At 44.9% G+C, this 20,076-nt stretch overlaps 1 protein-coding gene across 8 annotated transcripts in view; it reads left to right on the top strand.

Annotated features, from left to right (window-relative positions):
* Positions 1-20,076, top strand: part of arhgap23a (Rho GTPase activating protein 23a) — a 64,482-nt gene that overhangs the window by 13,922 nt on the left and 30,484 nt on the right. For 2 of the 8 annotated variants that reach the window (XM_046414249.1, XM_046414250.1), the window contains exon 1: positions 17,397-20,037. The exons of 2 other annotated variants lie outside the window; for them this stretch is intronic. In XM_046414249.1, the coding sequence (XP_046270205.1) occupies positions 19,804-20,037 (234 nt within the window). In that variant the 5' untranslated portion in view covers positions 17,397-19,803. Of the gene's footprint in view, positions 1-495; positions 762-15,544; positions 15,568-17,395; positions 20,038-20,076 lie in introns of those variants that run through there. 4 more of the 8 variants (XM_046414253.1, XM_046414256.1, XM_046414248.1 and 1 more) reach the window with 4 other exon arrangements.

A 20,076-nucleotide genomic window follows, 5' to 3' on the forward strand; every position in this document is an offset into this window, starting at 1 on the left:
AGTTAAACACAATACAAAAGTAGTATTTCCGGCATGAAAATTAGTTGAGATGAGGAACACATTTTTAGTGAATTAAAATACGTTTCCCACATTAAACGCTTAATATTTAGCCAAAACTACACTGATAAAATATAATACCAACATTTCAGTGTTTTATTTCTACAAGTGTGGACATCCAGCAAAACCCACGTAAGACAAATTTTCCATTATGTGTTTATCTACAGTTTCCAGAAATGTTAACTTCATCCACACTGAGCCGTGAGTAATCGCACAAAACTTCAGCGCTTTTGTTTACATTTAGACCGCTTCCTTCTGTTTAGTTTTACTTTGAAGGCAGAGTCTCCACACTTCCGGTGTGCCCTCCGTGTGTTTTGACGCTGCCTGCCGCAGTCAGTTTCCAGGCAGAGGCTCGCGCGCAGAGGGATTTAGTTATGTACAACTGATGCGGTCTGGCGGAAGAAGAAGAAGAAGAAGAAGAGGGGGAGGAGGGGGAGGAGAAGGAGGAGGAGGAGGGAGTGCACTGAACGAACCCAAAAGGACGGGAACAGAGTGGGCTTTTTTTTCTTTTGGAAAGGAAGGAAATAAGTGTTGAACATATAAGTTTGAGTTTGAGCGGAGTTTTGCTACTCGCCGTCTGCCTCCGTTGCCGCCAGTGCAGCAACAAATCAGCCTCTCCTCGTTTGCGGCCAAACAGTTTCTGCTGTCCAATGAATGGAGTTGCCTTTTGCCTTGTTGGAATACCACCCTACACTGAGAACCACGTAAGTGCCGGAGCTGCTTATTGATCATTATAGCGATACCTGGACGTTATTGTGTTTGGACAGGCTGAAGTGCAGCGCCGTTGGGGCTGGTCAGAGAGCGTGATTTCCTAAGAGGATTAACACCAGTTTACATAGCCACTGTGTACACACACACACACACACACACACATCGATATACTGTACAGAAACCGAGTGTTTGATCACAGATTTTTTTTCTGTTGCTTATGTCCACTGTTGTGGGCGACAGAATCTGATTCAGTCACTTTTAACGCCCGGGTTGTCTCAGTCCTTTTGTCCACTTCTCGCTGCATGGGGAGGCTGTCAGTCGAGACGGGACGTCCCGAGCTGGAATTGCTTTATTATTATTGTTATTAAGACAAATCAGTTAGGTAATTGGCTCGCTTTAACCTGGAAGTTTGCTTGTTTCACACTATGAAACTCATCAGATAGGCTACTGCTACCTAAGTGGTGATGTGAAACTGAAGAAATTAAAAGATGGGAGTAGTGTGACCTCGACTGAATGAGCATCACAAGACTTCACAACCACCGGTAATAAGAAAGCTTTGCTCTCATTCATGACTGAATCATGCAGCAACAGTTTGATGCGTTTATGGCATAAAGATGGGACCAGTCCTTAACAGCTGCTCTTGTTCTGAAATTTATTCTTCCTTAAAGTGAACAGCGTGTACTTTTCTTACATTTTTTTTACATTTTTTTTGGTGATTTTCACTAAAGTCTTTGTTAAATGGACGTTTTTCCAGCTGGTCTGACTCCAGGAATGTGTTCATATAAGCACTGATGTGTCAGAATGAAGTCATGAGGTATGATATGTCACTCTGGGTGGTGGTCTGCTTGTTGGTTGGAGGAGGCATATGGTTTGGTAACCCGGCTTGTGACTCGGTGTGTGTGTGTGTGTGTGTGTGTGTGTATCTGCTTTGATTTAACCTCAGAGAGTCTCCGGTCTGCGTGTATGATGTGGTTGTGTCAGAGTTGCTGAGATGTTTGCTTTGGTCTTTTGTTAAATGAATCTTCTGTAGTGTTTGTGTGAGCTTCCTTAGCCTACCTTTGCCTCCTTTTATTTATTTATTTTTTTCTTTTTATATGTCATGGTCGAGTTTATCCCCTCCAGCAGAGAATAACGTTTCCTCCTCTGTGGTTGCGCTTTAATTGAGCCTCTGCTCGCTATAACAGAGCTGTGGACGCTCCTTCAAACAGTTCTCTTTTATCTTTTTAATTTGACACTCGTTACGTTTGGCGTTGCAGTAAAACACTTTGTAGTGAACGTGTAACAACTGCTGTGCATGTGCCCGCAAAACTGTTGGCTTAAGGAACAAGAACTCATAATAGGACATTTAAGGCGTTTGATATCCTCCAGTGTGACTCCTTCTTTACTGCAGGACTCATGTTACTCACAAGCTTGTATGCCGACTGCAACCCTGACCTGTTTCATACTTGACCTTTGACCCTGTGTGTCTCAGCCAACACCCAGCTCATATTTAGTCAGGCCTCTCGCTGCGTGTTATCTCACTCGTCTTTGGAGATGAACTCATCTTCATCTTGACTGTTTTATTGTACATTAGTCTGCATGTCTTTTCCATTGTTCTCTTCCCTGCGATTGAACTGTAATCCGTTGATGAGATGGAGCTGATAAAGTCCAACAGTGAGATGCAAAATCACGCTGAAACACGATTAAATGTTTAATTTGTCAGAATGAGATGCAAAGTAAATCGGAGAGGAAGGGATGAGAGTGTTCGTTTGATGAGAGCAGTTACGATGGCGTCCAGTGGGACGAGTTTAACGTTGTTAGCAGGGCCGCTCTCATGTAGCAGTGGACAGCAGGGTGGGGCAGAGGGCAGGAGGAGCAGCTAATGCTGCATTGTGCCACGTGATGCTGGAGCAAATTGATGATGGGAAACATGAGAAGGCTTTCATGAAAGTCTTGAGCCTAGCTGGTCGATATTAAAGCCCCTCTTTCGTCCCTGCGGCACGTGAACCGGTTTGTTGTCTGATACACTGCAGCATTATCCCGCACTCTCCTGAGTGATTGTGTCCAGACACGACTTGATGTCAGAGTATTTTTTTGTAGATCCTTGACCTTTTTAGCCCTGCTCTTTCTCCTGATCTGAGAACTGTCTTTACACTCACGTCCAGCCCCAGAGGCCCGCTAATAGCTTCCTCAGGATCGTTTGCAACAGTAAAGACCCAAGCTTCAACCAGAGGCTTTTGGCTCATCCACAAACTGTCCCGCTGATCCAGCTGATTACATAGCAAACACCTCAGAGAGGTTGCAAACCTCACACCCCAGAGGACGATTTGCTTAGCAGGTCCAGGATCAGCTCCCGGTCAAGGCAACGTTAACTGAGAACAGCTGTATGATGCTGCAGAGGAAAGCATTTCAGTGATCATTAGCAGATGGGTTCACCACGTTGTAGGTGAATAACAGGCAATACTGAAATGCTTGGAATTTATATAATTTTCTCTCTTTTTTTTAAATCCATCTTCTTGCTGTGTCTAACCTGAGGGACAGGAAGTTAATCCGAGTAACTGTGAGATGACAGGACAGAAACACTGAAAATAACACAAGCAAAAACTTAAAACTTTTCTTTAATTTTGTTTATTACTTGAGAATTAGTGAATTTGCAATGAAAAAGTGAACAATCTCAGTCACATTTCACATACGCGACCTGAGGGTTTGCAAGCATTTGTTTGAAGGGTCAAACGCTGATAACTTTGGGAACCACTGCAGGATACTTGCATTATAAATGCACATGAACTTTGTACATCTCTTCATGATACACTGTATAGCAGTTTGTTTCTGATTCGGTGTGTAAGACATTACAGTAATGTACCGTTTTAACAGGAAGTGATGCACAAGTCAGCAACAGTTGCTGCAAATATGAAGCATTTTTGCCGAATTTGAAACGGGAAAACTTTTTGTCACAAAAACTATCCCGTCCCTGCCTGCTGTCATTTTTCCACTTCTTTCACTCCTTTTCTAGCCTGGCGTAAGCCATTTCTTCACTTCTGTTGCGCATTGCATTGTGGGTTGGGACTGTCTGCTAACCTGAAAATACAAACAGCACAAGTGGTGTTTTCATTTCTCCAGGCTGAATGTGCTACATACCCGAAACATGCCTGGTATTCAGACCACATACTGTCTTGCATTGTGTCAGTCGAGCACAGAGAGTGTGACAGTAAAGTGTGTGTGTTACAGAGTACCCCGCATCAGTCCGTTAACGCCATTAAAACGTCTCTCACACCTTAACACCTCCACCCTCCCATTTCGACACCGTCACCCAAGCCGCATTCCTCAGCTGCGGGCCCGGAGACGACAGCTGCACCGCTGCTCACACCTCACATCCACAATGATTAACCTGGAGAGTGTGTATGTCGACACACTTTAATCACACACACACACACTGTTGAACACAGGTGTTTGCAAATATAGGCACTCCGGCATGTTTACATCACACTTAAAGGGTCAGAGTTACACACAAACTACTCATAATCTGTGCGCAGGTGCATGAAACATGGTCTGTCACACACACACACACACACACACACACACACACACATGCTGAATTCAGATGCCTTCTGTTTTGAAGTTAATGCCAAAAGTCTGGCTCTGTTCTCATCTACCCTCCTGCCCTTATGTTTGCATGAGGAAGTCCTTGATGCTGTACAAATACCGTGCAGCGAGTGTTTAGGTGGGCGAAGGACATCAGTCATCATTGACCTTGTTTTCTGTGGTGGGGGGGGGGCTGCTGTAGTGCAGCTCTGCAGAGCAGGCGTGTTTCTGTTGCTAATGGCTCTTTATTGATCTCCTGTTAGTCAGTCAGTTGGTCTTTGTCTCTGCAAGAGTCAAAACTGACTAAAAGTGATTCAGTTCATACATTTGTTCGTACATTTAAATTATTGCAGAGTTCTGTGAATGTGACTTATCATGGTTCTGGGAGTATTAATGTAATGAGTAATTACATATTTAAGAGTTCAGGTATGTGTTGCATTTCGTACTGAACAGTTTCCCCCTTTTGTTTCTTTTCATGTCTCTTTAAAGTTGGAAAAAAGATGCAAGATTCCATTCATTCATCCATCTGCATCTATATTTATTTATTTATGTTTTTACCTATTTTCTGAAAAGTAGCCTGCTGTATTTGTTTAGAATAGCGTTCTGTGGGTTTGAACAAAGCTCGGCTGACTGATCCACCAGTGTGTTGCTTAGTTGAAGAGGTCATTTAGTTTTGTTTAGGTTGCAGGGAATGTGCACATGATTGGATTACATTAAGTTTCTAGAAGTGCACAAAGACGTGGTTGGTTGAAGGTTTATGGTATGCGAATGGAGGAGGATGTTTCCCAGTGTTCTTATCTGAGAGAAGCACAGGAGGATTGATTTTTATCTGAAGGAAAATGCCCCGATTCAGCCTTTTCTCTACTGATACCATACCGTATCTGCTGTTACTGTGCACTGACCTGATTTTTATGTAAAGTAAGATGAGGCCAAAGATTGGTGTGGCACAAAAACTGAGGCGGCGGCGGCTGGTGGCTGGATTTTATTTTTTGCCTCTAAACCTTCGCATGTTGTTATTTCTCTGTCTCTCATCATGATTATCTTGCCAGTTTACCTGTCCAGAAAAGTGCCACATCTTATACCTGGACATCTTCTCCTTGTGCAGGAAGCACTTTTCTTCAGTTTCAGCTGGATGTGTTTCATTTGACGTCTGACTCGCAGGCTCTGAGAGGTTTGGTGTGAAACAAAGCCTCTCTCAGAAACAGACTGAGAGCTAATTAGATTCAGCCTGTAGATGGTCTGGCCTGCGTCAGTGCCTCTTTGTATTTGTGCCTACGTGGATGTGTTCCTGTCAGTGTGTTGTTTCTGTGCAGCAAAATATGAGGCTGTCTTACAGTGCTGTGCACGAGGGGCATCGCGTTGATGAGATGCTCACCATATGAGAGGAATGGAGAACAGGTCAGGTCTTGTTCTGAAACGCAGACCTGACTCCGCCTGTATCTGTCTGCGGGATCGACCCGAAGGCAGCAAGGCCGGGTTTGAATCGGGGTCAAGGTTCAGAGGTTAGGGGCCCCCCTCGCCACACACTTGGCCCCCCATATAGAGCTTAAAGAGGCAGGAGGGAACCCCTGTCACTGTGTGCAACACGGGGCACAGGGGTTAAACAGGGGCTGCTGTTTAGCTGATCTCCATTCAGCTGAGCGGGTCCTGGCTCTCTTGTTTTGTCTTTCTCACGTTACGATATCAAATGAGAACATTTTCGCATCGCATTCTTGTCGTGTTTACATGTTTTGTTTTGCACCGATGATAAGAACGAGTGTGCTTGCCGAAAGCTGAATGGTCCTCTGTGTCTCGCTCCAATCAGCTGTGGAGGCTTTTTCACAAACAGCAGGGATTGCACTGGAATGTGAGAGAGGTGGAGAAGGAGGGGGTAAGATGGAAAAAGGAGGGCAGAAGATAACAAAATAGAGTGAGTCCTGATGAGTCATGGGGGGAGAATGATGCCAGTGTGACAACCCAAACATAATGAAGCAATGGAGAGTAAGGACGAGCAAACAGAAAACAGATCCTCTCTTCATACATAACCTGCAGAAAAGCAGCCAAACTTCACACTGTGTTCATAAACTACAAGTACAAGGGAGTGTGTTCGCTTACACGCTGTTCTCGGCTGTTCTTGGTTGTACAACTGGGGGATGATATGAAGTAAAGTAGAAATTACATGCCTGACCGATCATCAAGTGTTTGATGCAAAAATTAGCCCCTAGTTTGAGTTAACTTCCAAACATAATGGAGCCTACATTTCCCATAATGCCACTCAGTGCCTGATGAATATCAATATCTTTTAAACTTCACAGTGTCGAAACACAGACTTTCTCTTATAAAGGTTGTAAGCCCCAACTGTAAAAGCCCTGGTGATGTTATTTTCTCCTGGCAAACCTCAGAATACATTATCCGACTGTTTTTACAGGCTGAACGCTCCTTGCCGTGAGTAAAGTGATCCTTATGATAAAATCAGTGGGCTGCCCTTTTAAAGGCAAAGTTTCCTCGGGAGAAAAAGTATACTACAAGTATAATATGTTTCATGCTGTATTTTGCATTTGCAAAAACTGACAGCCTGTTTTCACTCCCCAGTGAGTCAAATACGGCAGCCTGGTCAGTGGCTTTGAGCTTATATCACACTCTAGTGTTGTAGTATAAAAAGCAAGAATAGTCAGGAGGTTGTCGGAGTTGTTGGATGTTGGACTTTTCCCCAGAAGACCAGAACTCGAGACCTGTGGGTGAGCACATTTTTAATGTAAGTGACGTGATTTGAAATGACTTAATTAACGTACTTACTTGATATTTTCCTGAACCTAACCAAGTCATGCTGAGGTATAAATGTTTGTCAGCGAGCTTTATTTTGAAAGTCTAACTGAACATTGCATATTTGGGAGTGAGAACTTATTGTAGAAAACTTAAGAAATGTACTTCATTGTAATTTCATTTTTTTCTTTATGCTCCTGTTATGATAAATATTGCGACTCACAATGTACTCACCCCGGTGTGTAAGCACTGCTTTCTTCAGTGGTCTTAACTGCACGTTCTGCTTTTGTTGCTCGGACAGGAAGTCACTGAGCGAAAGAAGAATAGCTCTGGCTGCTCAACAGTGTGGTGATGTTTACTCACTGTGTGTAACTGAGCTGTACAGTGAATTACTGTCGTTTCAGAGAGGTTAGTGAGTTGACTCAGTGACCTCTGTCTCTACGGTCTAAATAACCCAGGCACCAGTGCTGCAGTCGTGTCCTTCTTACTATTTGTAAGCAGTCTCCGAGTGTGTGTGTGTGTGTGTGTGTGTGTGTGTGTGTGTGTGTGTTGGTGGGGGGGGGCTTGTTTTGACAGTCTAGCAAAATCACAAGACAGAGATTATCGGGAAACTAATGAGGAGCTGTGGATGCTGGGAAGAGATAGAGTGCTGTGGTTTTCCTGATGCCTGCTGGTCCGGCACAACACCGGCTCTGTTTACATGCTCTCTGAGATTCTGTCACAGGATAATACTGGTGTGTTTTAGGGGGAGTTTGTGTGCACCAATGGCCCAAAATGTCATCCCTCTACATAATTGTACAAATGTGGTATTTTTGAAGCTATAGTTTGACCTTTTCAGTTATAAGGTTACAAATCTATTTCTTTTTCGAGATGCAACATGCGGTTAGCTTAGCTTAGCATAAGGACTTGAAGCAGGAGGAAACAGATAGTCTTGTCCTGCCAACCAGAACCTCTAAATTTGATTGATTGATTTTTATATCTTGTTTGTTAAATCAAAATCTTTTGTCATTTCACGCCCTTCAGCCATGTTCAGCCAAAGAAATTTCTCCTGCAGAGCAAGCTGAACAAGCATGGCGGACATGAGGAGGTAGTTGGATTGTTGTTAGTGTTAAGTACAAGCAGGGCTGCAACTAGTGAAAGTTTCTGTAATCTTGATTAATCGATTAGTTGTTTTGTCTATGAAAGATGACATCCTCAGATGTCTTGTTTTGTCCACAGCCCAAAGATATTCAGTTGGCTGTCATAGAGGAGTGAAGAAACTAAAAAATATTCACATTTAAGAAGCTGGAATTTTGACAAAGAAAATTTTGAATTCATTGATTAATCTCCAGCAGCTCCAAGCAGTGCAGTAGCAACAGTTCCATTCAAACAACTTCATGTTCTACAAACTACAGTAAAGAACTAAGAAATACTTCAGGAGATAAATCCTGGCTTTCTTTTGTCTGATTTGTGCATGTGAATGCTGCTGACAACAATGAAACCGGCCTGGATAAGGTAGTTTTGATACTCCGGCTTCAGCCAGTATCGGTTGCTGTGATGGTTTGCTTCAGATCAGTTTGCATCGCTCAGCATCAGGAGTTAGTCTGTGTGAGAGGTGAAGCGTCATGTACTCCACAGTATTCCTGTTGATGTAAGGGTATATCTTACACAATTGCTGATGTGGTTAATTTGAGCTAAACAGGTAGGAGATCTTTCTATTTCATGGGTTTGCTTGCTTAGATGTGAGCTATCAAGATGTAAACTCACCGTTTGTGTTCTCACTTACAGCTTCCTGTGTGTGTGTGTGTCAATGCCAGCGGGGTAGTTTTCCTTTTTTTATACCCTAACATCTCCCAGATTCCAGCTTTCGTCTTCTCTCATTTCCCTGTGACTTTAAGCAATTGCTGTCTGAGTCTCCGTTACCTTCTTTGGTCATCTCCTTTCAGGATACTCCTGTTTTCAGCTGCTGTTGTTGCCTTCATTTTTTTTTTTTTCAAGATGTGTCTCGATGTGCAGCGATGGGACATTTTCATTTTGAGTCACATTCTCTGAACTGAATGTCATCCTGAAACCGGTACAGAGGTATTTGTGTCTGTACGATCCTTGTACATCCACCTCTTTCTTCTCTGCCCGCTCAGTTTACAGAATGAAAACTTAAAAGGAGACTATGTTTCTGTTAGCGTTCCAGTTTGCTCTAAGCAGTGCCAGTCTGAATAACAGACTGAGAACATATGTGTGTGTAGTGCAGTCCTTTTGCTGTCCTCCCACTGAGCAGCCGAAACAGGGAGACAAGTGAGACCCATCATCCCTTTAGGTCTGACCTCTTTTTTTTTTCTGGAGGTGAAACAAGTCATGAAAACCACAGAGGACAGTTTATTTCTGCAGGGTCAACAATCTCAGACTCTCAGTCTCTTCATTAAAAGGCCACTGATACAGAGTGACAGAGGCTAAAGACTCAGAATCAGCATCAGTGTCAGTTTGGCATATGGATCTCGTCTTCATTTTAACATACAAAGGGCAGCGCCTCTGGGATCAGCCAGAAAAACAGGGACAACACACAGACACCAGCAGCATCTCTACAGTTTTTCAGTCTGCATTGTGTCAACAGGAAGGCAGATGAAACGATAGCCTGGGCTGATCCTCCTGTATTCAAAACATCTCACGCGGTATCTCTGTACCATCTCTGTGCCACAAGGAAGCGAGGACGGGTGCAAAGGTCAGCAACCTTCTGGATTTAATCTGTGGATCGCCGGGTTTTTTCAGTGCGTACCATGTGAGAAAACAGTACGTGCGTTGGAAGTTTTGCTTCACCTTTGCATGTGGTCAGCTTTGCTTTGTGCTTAGGAGAGAAAATGTTGATTTTACAGGAGGGTAGATTTGATTTGTCAGGCTCAAAACCCATGCGGTAATCGATCTTGTTGTGTGAGTGTCTTTTGCCCAGTGGCACCGCTTGTTCAGCACTTCAAGGGGTCAATTGTGAGCCTGCAGAGAGTCACGAAGTTCGGAAAAAAATACTGGGATGATTCGTGTTGGTCTCAAAGAAAATCTTAGTGAATTGCGTTGAACATTTTAAATAAATTTGAGAACTGGTTGAGTCCAATCCTCAAATATCCAGACATAATCCACAGATTCCCAGACCCTAATTGAGACCCTAATTTAGACCCTAATTTCTGACAAAATCAAACTATTCTCCACACCCTCCACACTCCTGGACTCCACTTTGAGAATTGCTGGACTGTGCGATGCTGTGCGGACAGAGCAATGGAGGACTTCCTCAGCATGGTGTGAGCGGGTGGTGCATTGCAGGAATGTAAAAACCAGATGACCTCAAATGGAAACTCCAGGGCTGTTGGAGGCAGCCAGGCCATCTCACTTGCTCTAATAAACACTCAGACTCCACTCTGCAGTTCTGCCCCCCCAGCTCAGTTAGCCTCCCAGCCTGGCTCAGCATCGCCTCCACCACGCCCCAAATGTTGGACCGCTGCCTGGTTTTGGGCCCGTTGGCTGAGATGCACGCTTGGGTCCTACTCTGTCTTTAGCCAAGGAGAACAGCAACGTCATCTTCCAATCTCAAAGTCATAATTTTCATCTGTTAATTACATGGAGGCTGAGATGAGCTAAATATAAGCATCTGGGCTTGTAGTGGGTGGTGGTGGGGGGCCTAAAAAGGGGGGGGCTTTGAGACATAGACAGGCAGGGGAGGTGGAGAGAGTCAAGAGGCCTGCTGGAGCCCTGTGGTTTTCTGCTGCTGAGGCCTGCTCCTGAAAACAACCAGGAAAGAAAGAGAAGAGAGAAGAAGAGGCAGAAAAAAAAGGAAGGCGGGGGGTTGGCTCTTATTGCAGCGGAGCTCAGACGTGACGCTCTGATTGCTCCCAGCGGTTGTGGTCAGCAAAGAGGGGAGGTGGAGGAGCAGGAGGGGGACGGGGTGAGTACAGTGCAAGACGAGCAGGGTTAGCTCTTTGCCAGATGTCGTCATTGGCCCTGATGTTGTTACAGCCTCACGGTATATATGGTATACACACATCAGGAGACAGATGTATCCACTCGAGAAGAAGCGGAGCTGGGTGTTTACCTGACAAAACCCAACCGCAGCGCTCAGGAACAACAGGATGTGGCAGAAGGAAAACTGTTGTCTGTCCGTGTTTTGTCCAGATATGACTGAATGCACAATATCACACCTTAAACTGGAACAGATTTGTTGTGAGCAAGGCATTCCTGACGATCAGTTGGATCTACGAGCTCTCACGCATTTTTGTGGCGCTCGCTGGTTGCTGCAGGTCTCTGTTTTTAATTAAATTCGTAACAGCGTTTACTGACTAGCTACTGAGTTCCAGATTTAAGTTGTAAAAAATTAGACATTTATCAAAAGATCCCAACAGCACCAATGTGAGAGAAGACCTGAACCTTCACGCTCTGAAAATGTAAGCTGTGAAAGCCAATTTTGAGCCCGTGACGAGCGTAAATGTCTCTGCCGTCAAGCTCGTCTTCCTGTAGGGGTTTTTTTTCCTCAGGCTCGAACAGAAGCACCTTGTTGGTGAGCGTGGAGGTGATGGGTGACAAGGTTGAAGTGTCAAAATGAAGCTTGACAACCTACAGTATGGCTGCATTTGCTGTAGGGAGTCTTAGTGACTGGAGAAGATCACTTTACCAATCCATGCAGACAGTGTCACAGCTGTTATTACTGACTGATTACAGATTGCACAGTATCTGTGTATATTTCAAGGTTTTATCAAACATCAGCATCAGCCACAAAAGTACAAGTCAGGCTCCTTTAGGCTTTAAAACGTCTTGCATATAATTTTGGGAGGTGTTTAAAATTGGATCGTGAGGTTAACGTGGCTTTTATGTATTTTATAGTTGCATTGACTTTATTCTCACTTTTTAAATGTGTGTGTGTGGTTTTGTATTGATTGTGTTGTAACAAGACTACAAAACAAAACCAACATGCCACCAGTAACCTCTAACACAAAGGACGCAGCCCCAGTCAGTTTTTCTGTCATCGAAGAAATAGTTACTTCTATAAGTTAAAGCTGTTTCTGTTACTTTCTTCTTAATGCAAGTTCAACAAGATCTGGCTCAAGTACAGCACATTTAGTTCTCCTGAAAATAAAGAATTTGGAGCCCAATGTGTCTTCTGCAAGAACTCAAATAAGTATAGAGTCACGTGAGAAATCAGAATAACCCAGTATTATTCTGACTTCATACCACCAAAGAATAAATTCATTAACTTGGCAGGTAATTCTGAGATTTCCCATTTTCCTTCATACTGTTTTTTTTTCTTTTTTTGCCAGTATGAAGGAGATATCTTAAAAGGCATTCAAAAATCGTCTTGAAAAGGTCTTAAATTTACCTTGTTAAAACCTGCAGATATCCTGGCAGAAGCCAGACACATAAAACAAAACTATCAATAGCTCAAACTGTGGGAAATACTGGGCGGGAAAGAACATGTGAGGTGGATAAAACGTTCTCTTCTCAATGTCTCAGTGTGACCAGCACATAAAGAGACGCTCCCCTGCTAATCAGGTTAAAGTGGAGCACCATCACTCCACCTACTGTGCTGGGAACCGTAACGGGTGTATGTTCAGCCGTGGTTCTCTGCGTGGGTATCGCTGCCTCTCGCGCGCTACGTACGTGCGGCTCTGATCGCGCACGATGCGGAGTCTCTCGTGACTCAACTGAAGACATCCTCGCTCTTTATGAAACAGAAAAAGGTCAAATGCAACGTTCACATTTAATAGCGTTTAATAATGCATCCACATGACCAGATTTCCGCTGAGTGTGAACTGCGCGCAGGGTCCGTATGCCTGCCGCTGAGGGTGCAGTGAAGATGAGATGTATATGGGAGGTAATTAGAGTGTATTCCTGAGTAAATATGTGCATGTGTCTCTGCTGTCTTAGCTCCACCGGGCTCCACGCCCTCTCCTCTCTTCTCTCTCCACCATCTGCTCCCTCCAACCTCTGCTTTGGATTGCTCTCTGCCCTCATTTTTTATTCTCTCTAAGTTTTTTCTCCCCCTCGTGTTCACTTCCCAACATCTGTTAACCCCCTCTATTGTGTTCCCACTCTCTTCTCTATCTTTTTTTTTGCCTTCGTAGATGCTTGGCTTGCTGGCTGGCTGACTCATGTATCCCACGTTCCCTGGGGGCCGATGTAGCATGATCCACACTCCTGGTTCCCAATCCTGAGCCGGTTTTGAGTTATAAATCCCAAATGAGCTTTTATATTTTTTTTGTCTCTTGGCTGCAGTTTGTATTTCACTTTGCCAACATATATTGCATATGTGGTCATGTATAAATTAAGACTTATTGTTTTCATCGTTGATATATCTTTTTATTTTCTTTCTTTTTAGAGCTGAGCCAGATTAGGTCAGAATTTTAAACAAGACACAAAGTCATTCAGCAACAATTCTGAAATCCTCATCAGCGCTCTCTGGTTTCACGTCCTCCAAAGTTATCCTGTTGGTTGTTCAAAACATGACGTTTGGACTCTGTGACAGGCAGTTTTCACTGTTTTTCGACATTTAACAGACCAGACGGTTAAACGCTTAAGACAACATTATTCCACGTTTGTTTAAAATTGAAAAGAGTTTTTACAGAGTCTTCTGTTTTGTCTGGCCAACAGTCCAAAAGTCCTAGAAGCTGGAAACAGCAAATGTAAACAATCAGCTGATTATTATTATTAGTAATTTAGAGCTGAAACAATTAGTAGAATAATCAATTAGTCAATCAAAAGGGAATTATCAACAACCATTTTATTAAGTGATTTATCATTTAAATCATTTTTTTAAGCAAAATGCCAAAAGAGTAAGCTGAACATCTTTGGATTGTAGTGATTTTATTGAATAAAGCAACAGTTCATTAATTAAGAAAACAGTCATCAGATGAACTGATAGGAACATGTTCCACGTAATAATTCCACATAATTATCTTCATTTAGGATTTTGGTGAGTGTAGGGGTGACATGAAGGTTAATTTCCATGCTGTCAGCACTCACATGGCCTGCCTTGTAACAAACACACACACACACACACACACACACACACACACACACACACACCAGCAGGCACATGCAGAGAATGCATGTATAATGCGTTAGCTTCCTGAAGAGCAACACGGGGTCAGGTGGGCTGCTTTAACTGCTTTAATCCTCCAGTCTGCAGGAGTAATCTGTGCATTGTTGTTGTTGTATCGGTCCTGGTCAGTTGGCTGGGGAGGGAGAGGGTCGGACCACCCAGTGCCCCCTCAGCTGTGGACTGATCTGACCCTCACACCTGCTCTCGTCTCCAGACTGTTTCCACCTTGTAGCCCACGACAGGTGTGACCTCTGTGATCTCCAGCCCCCGACTCCGATCTTATCCATTAGTAACTGACGTAAGAGCACAGATAACTGCCTCATAGGTCGACTAATTGCACTTAATTGCCCTGCACTCCGCCAGCCAGTGCGGTAGAAACGGCGCTGCTGTACGTGGTTGCATGTCGAGCCCCACACTCTGCCGTGTCCCCTGTGTCCCAGTGTCCCCTGGGACCTGCACCACCCATCTGCTCTGAGTCTCTGTGCTGCTTGTAGCTGCCCTCTAGTGGCCACTGGGTGATAACGACACTCTGACTGCTGCCAAGCAGGCCTATAGGCTCTGTGGCATGTGGATTTACTGGAGATTAAAGTTAAAATTAACCTGTTTAAAACAGCTTCAGCCTTTTTTCACGTTTTTTTTTCTAGAATCCACTTTTGACAGATTACTGATAATGTCTGTCTAGACGGAGAGATTGACTCCATCACTGTGCACCAGTGGGTCCCAGCTGGGACTCCGTATCAAACATCAATACTTTGGAAAGACTGAACATATTAGGTTTGGCAAACTGAATATAATGTCTGGTTTCTTAGGCTTGTTCACCTATTCTTTGATCTGATATTTCCTGATTTTAAACTAGAAAACCTTTCTAACTAAGTTCCTTGTGCAACACTGATGCATTGAACAGTTTGGCATACTTTGTTAACTTAAAAAAAAGGCGTAATATTTCATAAATTACGGTAACAAAATTGACCAAAACTCAAATGGTACCCGACCTTTCTCCCAATCTTTTCCTGCAAGATTCCTGATGCAGGCCTGAGCAGTTCAACCATTGTTTCATTTTAGTATTTTTACAGGCACAAAAGGCAGTATTTCATATGTTTTCTGTATAAATAATGTATGTATATTTTTGACCCTTTCTTGTCTCCTTACTCATATGTTGACCCTTCAGATTGATCTTGTGAGCCCTGTGGGAGGCTGGAAACCACTGCTGTACATCCAGCATATTTTTGTGGTTCAGTTTGCATCACTCTTTTTATTTATGGCAACAGTATGATGACACATAATTCATGTTGGCGCAACCACTTGTTGACTCAGTGTTTCTCTCACCAGTAGGGGACAGGATTCACACTCTGAGCTGAGGATGCTCCTCTTAGCTCCTCTTCGGCTCCAGGCGTTAATGGGCTCTCCCTTGGCCCTGTAGTGTGTCCATTCTGAGGAGGTTCATGGTGAGCATCAACCTCAGCCTGCCCTTCACTGGCCCTCTCTGCACTTTTTTCTCTGAATCTCCGCAGCCTGTGTTTAGAGAAAACACGCCATGGTTGTGTCTGCAGCCTGGTTTGTTTGTCACACGCCAACTAAAGGCCCACTCAGCGGTCTGAACCTCTTCGTTTTCCTCTTTCCTGTGTATTTCCCGTCAAGCCTCAGCTTTTTCCTCCATCTTACACCTCTGTATTACAATATGTAGGCGCAGCGGAGAGGAGAAAAATTTTGTTTTGTCTTGGGAGGCAGCCGCAGTGGAAAAAAAGGACTCTGTGCGTTAATCTTTTGGCCTGCGGTCGTGTTATGAGCGTTAAGGGGATTAAAACATATCACCAAACTAATCTGCCCGTTACAACCGTGCTCCACTCTATCCTACTTTACCTCCCTCCCTCCCTCCTCACCCTTTTTTACTTTTCCACTGAAGTGTTTGTTATCAGAGCGGACTGGGCTGGGCAGGAGGCAATGAGGCATCGCTCCTGAGAGATTAGCAGCACGTGTCAGCCTTTGATTTCCTGACTTCAGGAGCTTCTGCCCTGCCAGGTTGTGATGTAAAAATTGCCAGTATGGAGTCTGTGTCGTCTCCGGGTTGCGGTCTGTTTAGTCAGCAATCAAATGGTTACAGGTCTGGCAAGGGAGCAATGCTGCGGTAATGTACATTAAGCCCTCATGCAGGTGATGGATGCGTGGCTGTCGGCCTGCTCGGGCATGCTTCAGCCAAACAGCAGATAGTGTGGGTCACTGGTAGTAGGGGTGCTATTCTCACAACTCTTCATGTCTGTCCTCCATGTAAACTGTAACTCAACGCCTTTTTTGTTCATTTCTTCCTCGTCAACTCGGTGTGTTTTTTTTTCTTCACGCTTGTCCTCCCTTTTTCTTTTTCTTTTTTTTTGTGAACGCCTCCACGGTTCATGAAAGGGAGAAAGAAGGAGAGGGAACTGGACAGACAGAGGCCTTTTGTTTCCAAATTAGGCACTGTTCCCTCCTTGCCAAAACTAACTGTTGTTGTGAAAAATGTGATATGGAATCCCCCACTCAGCGGTGCCACTGTGAAGAGGAGTGCTTGTGTATTTTCAGATATTAAACCCTTCACTGGCTTTCCACCAGGGATACGCTATGATCTGATCCTGCTCTGTGCGCTGGTAGCTTGTCTGTGATCTTACACTGGTGTGGTCTTTTCTCACATCTCGGCCTCCTGGAGGAAGAATCAGACCTCCTCCTCCTCCTCCCCCTGCCACCCGCTGGTGATCCACTCTCCTCCCTGCAGGGCGGTTCCGCCTGGCGGTGCGACGAACCCAGAGCCCTGGTCTGAACCACAGGGAGAGAGAAGAGAAACCCCCCACAGCCACAGCCTTCTGACTTTATGAGGAACCCTAATTACATAGCCAAGTGTATTTATACTCAGTTGTGACTCAATGGGACATGTGGCGTGTGCGTGTGTGTGTGTGTGCGTGCACGGGAGGAGCAGCCTTTGTGTTCACACATAAACGGCGCGTGCATGAGTGTGTGTGCGTATTAGTGAAAGTGTGTGCTGACGCCATAAACTATTTAAACCAGGGAAGAAGTGGAGTGTAGATCCAACGAAAGCCAGTCTGTTATAGTTTGCTTTAAAGCGACGCTGGGTAACACTGAAGAAGAGACGTAACACAATGAAAAGACAAATTGATAAGCAGTAAAATGCACGATTGCTCAATTCAGTATATTCTGTGGTTTTGCTGTTAGAGCCTTACTCACTCTAGCAAGCTGATGTTAGCAAATCTGATGTGATTTTGTTGTTTAAGTGACATTACTGAGTCACTCTTCTATCAAACAAGCATTGAAGCGGTTTTAGTGCAAAGGTAAGACAAGAATTAAACACTTCACACCTTTTACCTGGAGGTTTTGTTTTCCTGTTGGTGTTTTGCTCAGTCACATCGGCTCGTGATAAAGTCATTTAAGGGGGTACTTTACGATGCTTTAGGTTATGGAGCGTAAAAGACATTTGAAAGACTTTTACCAGCCGGGGAAGTTTTAAACTAAAGAAATACACTATTGAGATGCATTATAGGAAGTGTAGGATCCAGATCCCTTTCATGTGTATAAGTGCAACACTATGAACACGTTCCAGGAGGGACTGTTTGAAAATGTTATTCCTACATTTAAACAATCCTTCAGTCTCTCCCCTCTCTGTGTGACGACCAGCTTTTCAAACCACCCTCGAGTGCGGCCTTTCAGCCATAAACACTTGGGCCATCTGACGTGGTTGGACAATATGTTGCAGCTCTTTTCTGCCATAAGCCCGTCCTTAAAGTCAGGACGTCTTGTCCTCTGCTTTCATTTCTTTAAATCTGTCTTCTTGTGATGGAGTAGCCCTTTAAAGCAACTAGCCTTTGGAAATAAAACAAGAAAGGCACATCAAAGCTGACTCACGAGATTAGATCCTGAAATCATCCTATAATTCATCACTCCTTATAGTAGCGGCCTGATAATACTGAGCTCTCAGATTACCTTTCTTTTACTTTACCACCCCCTCATTCTGTACACAACATTTCATCCTGCAGTGTGTTTTCTCTCTGGCAAAGCGCAGCATATCCAGAGGGTACAGTCTGTGTCTATGATGGCCGGTCGAGTTGGTACTTGCCCTGCTGTGTGGCAGGTGAAACCTGTCTAACCTCATTGGTAACGGATGTGCAGTGTGGCAACAGAGGTGAGTGTTGGAGGACAAAGTTGTATTCATCTGCAACAACATGATCACCTGTCTGCCGCTCTCGATCCAGTTCTGGACGCCTGGATGTTGGGTGAAAACTTTTCTGACTGATTTAGTGATGTGGCGTTTAGGTGTCACTGTGCTGTGTGGGTGGATCCTGTGAGTCTGTGTGTGTGTGAGGGAGTACAGCTTTGATAAAAGGGTCATATTGATATCCAGAAGCCACTGTTTTCTTTATTTTGAGAGGACTCTCTTCTTTATCCTTCAGCCCTTTCTGTTTTCTCCTCTCATTATCAACTTCCCTCCTTTGTTTTTTTTCCCTAAGCAGCAAGAAATGGAGTGAAGCAGTGAACGTAGCAGCAAGGCAAATGTTTTCTTTTCTCTTTGTGCTGGAAATCGGCCTCTTTCTCTCTCTCTCTCTCTCTCTCTCTCTATCTCTTTTTTTGTTCGTCTCCCCTCTGGGTGGAGGGGAGGCGGTGGAGGCAGGATCGGCTTTTGTGGAGTTTAGCGCCAGGACCACAGCTTTGTCGCTGTGTTTGTGCCGCGCACACACACATGCAACACACGTGCGGCCGCCAGGTTTACTCTGCATGCAGCACTACAGAGACCTACGGAGGATTTAGCCTATCAGCAGCCAGCCTACAGGAGATATCTCCATCTGGGCTGTTCACTGCCGGAGCAGGACCCCACCATTGCCTCCACCGTGTGGCCTCAGCGATGTCCAGCAGTTTTGGAGTCAACTGTGGTTTCAGTTAACTGTACAGCACAGTTGTTTGTTTGCTGATGACTGTCGGACCGGTTCGTGTGGAGGGAGTGAGTGGTTGTTTGGACACGGATTGAGTAACAAAAACAAGGAAGGAAGGAGGGGAAAGCAAAAGAGAAAAGGAGAGAAGGAGTTAGATGGAACAGACAGTTTGAGACTGAGAGTTAAGAGCGAGATGAAGGGTTTTGTTTGGCACTAGAGATAAAGAGGGAAGAAAAAAGAGAGAGAGAGAGAGAGAGAAAGAGGGAGGAGAGACAGAGGATCCAGCCCTCTGGGACAGCAGTGTGTGTTTTGGGGGTGGACAGAGTGGCTTTGTATGCAGAACATCACTGGACACCAGCGGGAGGGACACTGTCAGTTGTTCTCTGTGTGTGTCTGTAGTGAAACCAGACCTACCTCTGATCCTTGCGCCTCACACACACTCCTCCATCTGCTGCCCAGGAGTCTGCCGTCTGCTTCCTCTGGACTGAACCCCTCTGAGAGCGCCTGAATGTGTGTGAGAGAGTCTTGGCGAGTCGATTCCCGGAGGTCAGGAGCGATAGGCTGTGATGTGGAACTTGTGGGATTAAAGTCTCTGAAGGCTCTCTGACGGCGATGGATCAGAGCCAGGAGATGGAAAGTTCAGACTCTTGAATGACTGGAGGATTCGGAAGCTCCACTGAAACCACACAACCTCTCCTGGCTTGATTGTATCTTCTCTATTTCCGCATCTGGACCTTGTCCAAGATCTTGTGCATTAGTGTGTGTGAGCAGCCCATGTGGCCGGTGAGGGATGCGGATCTGAGTAAACTCCACGCCCCGATGCCCGCTGCTATGCTCCCATGCCCTGCGCCGGCAGGGTCTGACTGGAGCTTCCAGAACCCGGTGGGGGTTGACTGCAGCTCCCCCGAACCTCGCTGCATCTGGCTGGCGGTGCTCCGCGGCGCCACCGGTTCAGGGTTGCCGCCTGCTATGCCCGCTGGGCACAGCCAGAGCTCTCACCAGCCAAGGGTAAGGAGAGTTCAAAGTGGCCCGGATACAGAATCAGTC

This window comes from Scatophagus argus, chromosome 16 (assembly GCF_020382885.2).
Source record: "Scatophagus argus isolate fScaArg1 chromosome 16, fScaArg1.pri, whole genome shotgun sequence".
NCBI lineage: Eukaryota > Metazoa > Chordata > Actinopteri > Scatophagidae > Scatophagus > Scatophagus argus.